We start from the raw sequence: 9,976 nt of genomic DNA, 5'->3' as shown, positions 1-9,976 counted from the left end.
TTCTCCCTCCCGAGTGTCTTCTCGACACAACAGAAAGGGCCCCATCATGAGATCAGGCTGAGCCCACAAATCTCCTGTCCCCCTTCTCAACTCCACAAGCACATCTGAGGTGACTCATGGCCACAAACAAAGCAGGTGGAAAGGTTGTTTATTCCATTATCTGTCACCATACCCAGAGCCATAGCAGCATTTTAGAGGTCTTGGATTGCCAGCAGTGACTGTTCCCTGATAACACTGAAATTGTATCAGCAGAGAAATTGAATTTTTTCTTGGCTGGGGGCATCCAAACTTCCAGGGAGTTTCTGAGAAAAGCTCAGAAAAAGGTGTCCTATTGCATTTTCTGAACAGCAACAGGCTTTAGCTTTGCACATGGAAGTCTGGCCCTGCACAGCCTTTTAAAGGCTTTGGTTCTTCTCCAGTCTCAAGTATTAGTAACAAATTATTTGGAGTGGCCTAATCTTAAACCTCTGAGGACTGAGAGCAGGAAATCTCCTTGTTTACATGGGTAAGTGGGCACGGAGGCGTTTGGTCAAAGGCTGGATTTGATGAACCACCAGACTGATTCTGGTTCAAGGACACCACTCACACTCCAAGGGAGGGACTTTCCAAGCAACAGTTCTGCACCCACTTCATGCTGATGAAAGGAAACACGTGATTTGTAAAGGGCATGTTCAAACCCTTCCAGGCTCTTCCCTTGCAGATTTACCTGCCGCCCTTGAAGGACAGTAGCAGCCCCTTGCTCAGCTCATTGCTGTTAAAACTCAGCAAGTTCCCCTAATTCCTAAATGACATCTAAAAAATGTCATTCTAGAACTGTCACCTCATACATGAAGATGCTCCTGGCACCAAGGTAGTTGGAGCAGAGCTCCAGGACACTTGGGAGCTGCCCCAGATGCATCAGGTGCAGGAATCGAATCCCCTCTCTGGCTCCAGCCTGGCAGGGACCCTGACAGGACCCCCAACACTGGGCTGGGTCCCCAAAGAAGTCTCAGCTGCGCTTGCCATAAAACTGCTGCTCACAAGATTCAAAGTGGGAGTGCAAGGGTGGAGTGGGGAAGCCTTACAGGAGTCCCCTCCTCATCCTGAGCATGTTCCTGATTCTCCCAGTGCCCCCAGGCTGACACACAACCTCCACCTCACTTGCTGACATGGTGCCACTCCATGGGAAGGAACCAAGACTCTTCCAAGCACAGAAGCCACAAGACTGGGCACTTCCTTCTGCCAAGGACTTGGCACCTCTGCTCCACTTCCTAGCACAGCCCACTAAACCACAGCCACCTTCCTCCATGACCCCTCCAGTCCTGTCCTTGCCAGGACACAAGCAAGCTCAATCTCTCAGTCCACGGCAGCCAGACACTGAGCACTGCCCAGGGAGAGGGCACAAGGGTTTCAAACCTCTCTAAGCACTGCAGGAACTGAGTTTTCTCTCCACTTCCTGAGCACATTTTCTAATCACTGGGGTATCACAGGAAATCCAAGACAGCACTTCCAGGAACTGAGGGAGGTTTTGATTTATGCTTACTGAGGTGTGAGGTTTTTTGGTTTGTTTGTTTTTTCTGACCATGACCTGTGTTTAATTCATTGTGCACAGGCACTGCCTTGGCCTGGGCTCCCAGCACAGAGGATTTCCTTCCCACCTTCAAAGAGATGCTCCATGGTTAGAGGGCTGGGATTTCAGAAATGGGATCCCAGCATTCCAGCTCTGTCTCCAGCAGCTACCCCACAGCCAAGGCAGATCCTGGCCAGAGTCACTCCCTGCTCAGTACTTTAGCCCCTTTGCTCAGGACCGAAGTTCCCATCAGTGCCAGGGCCTGTGGTACCATGTGAACTTCATTAACATGCAATTAAACCCTCCATTAATCTGAGTGTCCCTCATGCAGTTCACCACAGTTAAATGGTATGAAAACAATGACAGAAAAAAGAAACCCAAACTTACTGCACTATATAGCAGGCAAAGCTCTCAGAGATCCTGGAATGACATGATCCACTTAAAAACACTGGAAAACTACTCTTTAAACCACAGGCAGGTTTGTCATTCACAAGTCTAAGCAAGACAGAGCAACACATACATCTCAAGACAACTGTTGCTCTCAGAATTCTTATTTATTAAGAGCAGAAAGGAAATTTTGCTTAAGTTTTATACATAAAAAAGTAAACAGTAAAATTTTTTTTTCTTATAGTCTTTTCTACTGAAGAAAATTGAGAAATAAGTTGTCTTTTTAGATAATGTTTATTTAAAAAAATAAAATTAATTGACAAAGATACCACACTATTTTGCATGCCGGGCACCCCTTGGCTCACAGGACCCTGTTCAGCATGAAACCGCTTTGTCAGCAATGCACGAGCAAAAACCACCCCAGCCTGGCTCCCACCTGGCAGCTGCTGCAGCCACACAACTTAGTGAGATATCTCTGGGTTTTTACCAGCTCAGGTCTGTAGTAAATAAATTCCAAGTGGACACTAAACAAGTATTTCACTAAGAGATGATGAAATATTAAAATTAAAAGCAAGTCAGATTGCAGCTGTAATTATACTACATTAGAAACTTCAGTTGGTGGGGATCCATTCACCATATAGAGATTAATTTGTAATCAGGGTAATTACAAAGACAGAGCATTTTCTTCCTGCATGCTTTCCCGGGCTTGGAACCAACAGAGTTGACTACATGGAAAGTTGACTAAGGTGTACTTGGAATTCACTCTCTCAGGCAGGAGACTAGTTAAGGAGTGTTACTGATAACAAAGAAGAAAAGTTATACAACATTGATTATTATAAATTACTTGTTCTTATCTGCTTTTAGCCTTAGTCTCCTACAAGTCTTCATCCATTCCTGTAGAAACCCAACTCCTTCTCCATCCCTAGTGGTGGTTCGAGTGCGTGGGGCAGCCCTTGATGCGGAACACGTGGATGTGCAGGTGGGCAGCGATCTGGTTGCACACACTGACACAGTATCGGAGCAGGTCAAACAGGGACAGGATCTGCACAGGAAAAAATCATCCACATGATATATACCCACATGTTCCTTATGTGCCACACAGGGTGTAACAGCCCACACTCCACAACCACAGCACTGCGGTCCATTGAGCTGAATCTCCAAGTCCAGGAATAACCATGGAATCCCAGACTGGCTTGGGATGGAAGAGACCTTAGAGCCCACCCAGCTCCACCCCTGCCATGGGCAGAGACACCTTCCACTACACTAGGTGGCTTCAAGCTCTGTCCAACCTGTCCTTGGACACTTCCAGGCATGGGGTATCACCCCCTAAAGAGTTTCTGGGAATGCTAGGCTTTCTTCCAGCCTAAGACAAGACAGACCTTTAGTTATACAATCAGAAAGGGGAGAAGAGTTAAAGCAGCTACAGAGATACTGTTAAATGCCCCATTACCTCTGAATGGTGATAGCCACACACACGTCTTTTCCCATCACCTCAACATAATTTTACTGAAAGGCTAACACTGTTTTTGTACATTAAACTTGTGCATTTGATAAGTTGAATTTAGGGTGTTTATCCCAATGGGTGCTGGACTCATGACAGACATTGCAGAGCTTAAGCCACAGCCAGAGCACCCCAGCATTGCCCATCACAGAGACCTTGCTAATGAGGCAGCAACAATCATCTGCAAAATATTCTAATTTAAGCTTTGAGTATTTGCTAAATTGCTTTGAAATTTTAAACTACCACAGTCATCAAGGTTGGAAGCAACCTTCAAGATCATTGAGTCTCACCATCACCCCCAGAGCCACCATAATCACTCTTAACCCATGTCACCAGGTGCCACATTCAGACACCTATTGAACACTTCCAGGTATGGTGACTCCATCACTACCCTGGGCAATTTATTCCAATGCCTGATTAATTCTTTCAGATTTTTTTTTTTTTTTAATATCCAACCTTAACTTCCCCTGGTGCAGCTTGAAGCCGTTTCCTCTTGCCCTGGCCCTCGTTGCCTGGGAGCAGAGCCCAACATCCCCCTGGCTGTACCCTCCTGCCAGGGAGTTGTGCAAAGCTAGAACTTTCCTCCAGGCTGAGCCCCTACAACTCCCCCAGCTGCTCCCGGTGCTCCAGACCCTTCCCCAGCTCAGTTCCCTTCCCAGCCCCTCAAAGTCTCTCTTGCCAGGAGGGGCCCAGAGCTGTCCCCAGGACTGGAGCTACCTCAGCAGCGCCAGCACAAGGAACCATGCTGGGCCTTCTGGGCACACCACGGCTGTGACAGTCCAAGTGCTGCTGCCCACCTGGGCACACCTGGGTTCATGTCCAGCCACTGTCACCAGCACTACCAGATCTTTTCCCAGCTTTCCAGCCACTCCTTTTCCAGCCTGGAGCATTTCATGGCGCTGTTGTGACCTGAAGACAGGACCTGACACTTGGCCTGGCTGACCCTCCCACCGCTGGCCTTGGCCATGGATCTAGCCTGTCCAGCTCCCTCCAGAAGATCTATGTTTCACCCTCCCTGATGTCCTTTGCAAAGGGACACTGTGACCCTGCTCAGCTCTGCACCAGCTTCAAATCCACCCCTACGCCAGGGCACATCCGGGCGTGGGCACAGCCAACACAATGTATTAGTGGCAGAGCTAATTAATAAAATAAACTTGGACTCACCAGGGCAATCCAGAGGACAATATACTCATCAATAAAGCTGTTAAAATACTGGTCAAGGAACAGCAATGCTGGGCCTATGAATGCTGTGTCATACAGATACATCTCACTCTTGGTCATGTGGGCAACCTGCAGTAAAAAAAGGAAGTTTAAGAAATAAACATATGCCAGTCAAGGCATAGTGATTTCAGAACATACAAAGCCAAAACCATACAGTTCAAGCCACATTACTGCAAAATACCAAATACTCAAGTGGCAGCAAAAATATTGTTTGAACCATGGTGCTCCACAGCTACAGAGATGCAAAGTTTGCAGAGAGGCATCTTCTCTTACAGCAGAGAATGTAGCACAGGAAAAAAAACTAACAAGTTTTCTAGCTCACCTCTTCCTCCTCCCAGAAACTAAACAATGAAATGGAAGCAGACTGGTAATGTTTAAAGTTGAGTAAAGTTGAGCCTGGAAACAAAAACTCACAGCTGCTGGAGCTCAAAAAGTCAAGGACACTTGGTGTTTCTCTCCACCTCTTTTCCTCTCATTCCATAAGGATCACCACCTCTCTCTGGTTACAATTTGATAAACATTTTTGGTGTTCAAGTGTGCCCTCCTTACGTCCCTGTGTGCACAGAACGCATCCCACACTCCATCCTCACTGCACAGCACAGCTGGGATGGGACTGAGCACCAAAGCAGGCCTGGTAAGAAAGAAACTCTTCTTCCACTGAGAGCTTAAACTCTTCTTCCACTAGGAATTTAAACTCTTTCACTGTGAGTTCAGTCCAGCACTGACCCAGCTCACAGCAGCCCAACAGAGGCCTGCAGAACTCAGATGGCCTTTGAGGCCTCATTCATTGACACCTCTACCCTTGTATAAACGTGTTAATAATTTTAACCCCTATTTTCCTCCAATTCTTCAAGTTAAACCCTCAGGAAGTGCTCCAAACCTCAGCAGCTCCATCACCTCCTCTCCTTCTGCCAAACCTTCCTCCCCTTGGCATCTGAGGGGGATACCAGCCACCTCTGTTCCAGCCCAACTCTTCACACATGCACAAATACATTGCAAATGCGTGAATTAACAGCTAGGGAAGGGAGAGAAACAGCTCTGAGCTGTCTAGTGCTACCTGTGCAACCACAGCATTAACTCCACATTTCCACTGCCCTTTCAAAGAGAAAAAGACTCTGCTGCACCTCCAGACTACTTAAAGCAAAGCACAAGTATCTCTTCAGCGCACAAACAAGTGCAAGTTACTCAGTGGAATACCCAGAGAGCGCCATAATCTACAAAAGTTCTCCTGCAACAAGACTCAGGTGTACTCACCACCAGTTTATTTGTGATCTTGGCAGACACAAAGCCAAAAGTCAGGATGTAGAGGCAGGGGTGCCTCTCAAAGAGCTGCACAGCAGATTTCTTGTAGATCATTGCAGCCAAGGCGATCACTGAGCCAATATGGAGAAAAGGTGAGAGGACACTTGTTCCCTGTGGTGAGATTAAAGCATGAGGTTAATAAAATGTGCACATTGCAAAGAAATCTCAAAGAGCTCCTCATGTGGTGTGCAATGAAGGGTTAAAAATAAAAGCACATCAGAAACATATTTCTGAATGCTGGTGGTAAAAGGTACAGAAAGTAGCAAAACTTGAGCATGCAGCAGCTGAGAATGTGGTGGAAACTTTCTGGCGCTAAAGAAATCAGATTTTAGGCAGCAAGAACACTGCAACAGAAGGTGCTTGTGCAGACACTTCCCCTTGTTCCTTTACATTGGTAATATAAATAATATGATGTTTCAGAAGGATCAAACCCAGAATCTTCTTGAAAAATTTCTTTCTGAATGGATTTTTGCACAGGAATTTTCTATGAACTCTTCGGTGAGGGGTGTATTTGTGTAACTTGTTTATCTCATTAATTCAAAAACAAAAATCAAAGTACAATGAGTATTTTTAATCAAAAAATTAAAAACCTTTACTCCTAAATCTACAGTTCTTACACACACAATATGAATTTGTTTTTCCCAAGCCAGCAAGGAGCTGAAGGGAAAATATTTTCCATGGAGGAGGGATTATGTTAAATAGAAACTGGCTGAAGAGCCTCAGTGCTGAGGAGGAACTGGCAGCCCAAGGTACTCACTGCTATAGTGGATCCATTTTTGCCAACTCCACCCGTGAAGATCACACCAAAGTAGTTTGTACAGGAGAATATGGTTCCTGCCACAGTACAAAGAGCTGGGAATATTTTCACCTGAATATTCAGTATTGGAATCTTAATGGAAGAGAGACAAGAAGTTAAAATGTGCACAAACTCAAATTTGGGTTAATATTTCAGGTGCATTCAAACACTCCACTTTTCAACACAACATCTGCTCTTCTCTCTCTGCTATACAGAGATTGACATTTCTACAGAGAAAAATTTATTTTCCAAAAGCTTCCATGAAGCTTCCCAGAAAGCCAAACTTATGTTCAGTTACCAGAGAAGAGACACCAAAAGCAGAGAAATGGACAGAAACCAAGAACTTGCTCTAAATCATCCCAGGGGAGAGAATCATCACCTTTCCTGAAGCTGCAGTCAAGATCAAACTGCACAGAACAAGAGCCACTTGGGGATGGTCAGATAAACCCTTTCAAGTACTGGATCCAATCTTTTGCACAAGGCAAGGCAAGCAAAGAGACCAGACAACTCAGATCAGAGTCAGTGACCCAGGAGAGGAAGGATGAGGTTGCTAAAGAAGGGGAGAACAAGCAGTTTCGAAAGTTTCCTTCGTTTTTTAACAGTTAGATTTCAAGCAGAACAGGAAAAACTAGAAGTGAAGAGTAGTCTAAAGTAAACCACAGGAAATATGTTATGGGAGCAAGTGCTTAGAGATAACTACCCAAAACTTCCCAACTGTATCTATTCAACTACTAAAAGCTCTTTATTCGGGAACTGAAGTTATGGTACTCAACTGAATAACTACTTGGCTCCCCAATGAGTCTGGCCAGGAACAGAAGGCCAAAGCAGGTCAAGTTCCTTCTATTTTTCTTTAATTACACTCTCAGAGTAGCTTTCAGCAGGTAAATCATGGAATATTATGAGTTAGAAGGGACCCATCAGGAGCATCCAGTCCAACCCCTGTTCCTACACAGCCCAACAGTCCAACCCTGTGCCTAAGAGCATTGGCCAAACCCTACTAGAGCTTGAAGATTGTTCCTGAAGATCCTAAGTTTTCTATTCCATTCAGCAACTGAATCTCTTCATCTTTCCAGGGCATGATTAAGAGGCAGGGGAGATTTAGCCCTTCATGCCTTATTCAGCCCACTCCCCAAATCCCACCCAGTTTCATGACACTCAAATATATTTCTCCCTTACTAAGGTTACTCTGCTAAAGCAAAAAAAAAGACATTTCCTACAAGATTGTAGAGAAAGAATAAAGACAAGTAAAGAGAAGGCTTGAACTGCCAGACTGGAGCACCACTTTGTAATCATCCATTAATGTCAGGAGGCTCAGGACTCCTCAAGCTCTTCTAAAAGCAGGTACCAGTGCTGGCCTCTGCCTCAGAACTTTGGTATTTAAAGGATGGGGTCGATTGACTTCTACAAGCAAAAGGAAACAGTAGCAAACTCCATTACAGGAGTCAAAAGACATTAAGCTTGACATGTCCCCAAGACAAAGGGAGCTGGCTGGGAAAAACACCCTGTGAACTCCCAGCTACCACTAGCACACTGGAAAAGGATGCTCAGGGAAGGAGAAGATAAGGCCACACTGTTATAACACCCAGTTTGACCAATTTTGGGTTCTTAACACCCTCCTTTTGGTCTCCACAGCAGCTGCATCAGTGCAAAATATGCCTGAAAAAATTATTGAGAAACAGCCACATAGAAAAATTTGGCAGAGGAAAGCCAGGAATGGATTAAAAAGTCAGCAACTGCTGAATTTCTCTGTGTACCAAATGGGATCAACAAAGCCAGAAGTGGGAAGCAGCAAAATCAAGCAAATATCAGATTACTTTTATTTTTTCCCTCTGAGTAGAGGGAGAGAGGGAAATCTTCCTACAAAGTGGCACTGCAGCCCCTGAATTTTAACTTAGAGGACACTGGAAGACAGCTGCAAGGCTTCCCTGTCTGGTCTTCCATGAATCACTACAGTCCCTGCAATTATTCTGCCCTTCCTGGTGATTCCAGGCGCTTCATCCAAAGTCACATGTAGGCAGAACTTCCCAAAACCATGTCAGCAATGCAGGGAAGCATCACCAGTCACATCTTTTGCAGGCAAATTATGTTCTCTGTTAAACCCTCTGAGATCAATCACAGACGGAAGGCTGCATTGCCCAGAGAGCTACAGAATTCAGGTAAACCCTGGGAAAGGAGCGTTCCAGGTTGGACAGAGCTTGGAGCAACCTGGTCCAGTGGAAGGCGTCTCTGCCCATGGCAGGGGGTGGGACTGAATGAGCTTTAAGGTCCATTCCAAAACAAACCATTCCATGATTCCAGATTTTGTCTGGGAAGAGCCCAGGCGTGGCAATAACCAAGTGGCAGTAGGCAACAGATGGAGTTGGGAGTGGTTGCCAGAGCCAGCATTAAAGCAAGTCTGGAATATTTTGCCAGCAAATTACTGTCAGGATTCCAGAGAACCTTTCATCAGTTTTGTGCAGAATGAATTGGGATTTAAAAAATAAAATTATAAGGAAATAGGCCAGAGCAGATCCCAGCTAAGAGCTCATGGAAGAAGCAGGGAGGGAGCATGTAAGAGACCACACGAACAGACACAGAGCCACTTCCTCCAAGAACTCCTCTCACCAATCCCACAAATACCACAGCCAGATGGGCAACTTGAACCCTGCAGTCCTTCTCACAGGGCTGGATCCCAGCTGGAGTTCGGAGCTGTCCAGATATACTGCAGTCACATCTGCCCAAGAACAACTTCCAGAGGGCTGAATTCCAGCTTCATATTCCCAAAGTGTTTGTGCTTTTTCTTATTTCAGACCCTATGGGAGAAAACTCCAGCAATTGCAGCACTCTTCTTGCTTCAAGCAGGAAAATCAACTCCAAATATACGATCTATTAAACAAGTTACCCAAAGCTTCCTTGCTCTACTCACATGCCCCAAATGATCCAAGCTGAGACATACTCAGCATCCCACAGGAACTGCTCAGCTCCAGGAGTATGGGGGGCAGCATTTAAGAGGCTTTGAAGAGAATTTACACTGCCAGCAATAAGGGAACCAGGATAGGCACACACAGTTTTATGGAATAAAAGAAAGGTAATGAAAGCAACAATTGCCAAAATTCACAACTTTGCATTTTGCCTGTTCAGAGTGTTTTGCTTTTCCTTTGAAAAGTGGAATGTTTGAGTACACAACCACATCTACTCCATATTTCCCCCGAACAGAAGCAAACAGAAAATACCAAACCAC

At 45.4% G+C, this 9,976-nt stretch overlaps 1 protein-coding gene across 4 annotated transcripts in view; it reads right to left on the bottom strand.

The window, feature by feature from the left end:
- Positions 1-2,084: 2,084 nt before the first annotated feature.
- Positions 2,085-9,976, bottom strand: part of CEPT1 (choline/ethanolamine phosphotransferase 1) — a 33,042-nt gene continuing 25,150 nt past the window's right edge. For all 4 annotated transcript variants that reach the window (XM_072918900.1, XM_030292136.4, XM_030292135.4 and 1 more), the window contains exons 6-9: positions 6,718-6,849; positions 5,913-6,071; positions 4,602-4,727; positions 2,085-2,978 (exon numbers count right to left, since the gene is read on the bottom strand). In XM_072918900.1, the coding sequence (XP_072775001.1) occupies positions 2,859-2,978; positions 4,602-4,727; positions 5,913-6,071; positions 6,718-6,849 (537 nt within the window). In that variant the 3' untranslated portion in view covers positions 2,085-2,858. The remainder of the gene's footprint in view (positions 2,979-4,601; positions 4,728-5,912; positions 6,072-6,717; positions 6,850-9,976) is intronic.

Source organism: Taeniopygia guttata, chromosome 26, assembly GCF_048771995.1.
Source record: "Taeniopygia guttata chromosome 26, bTaeGut7.mat, whole genome shotgun sequence".
NCBI lineage: Eukaryota > Metazoa > Chordata > Aves > Passeriformes > Estrildidae > Taeniopygia > Taeniopygia guttata.
This window is presented reverse-complemented; position numbering and strand designations above follow the sequence as displayed.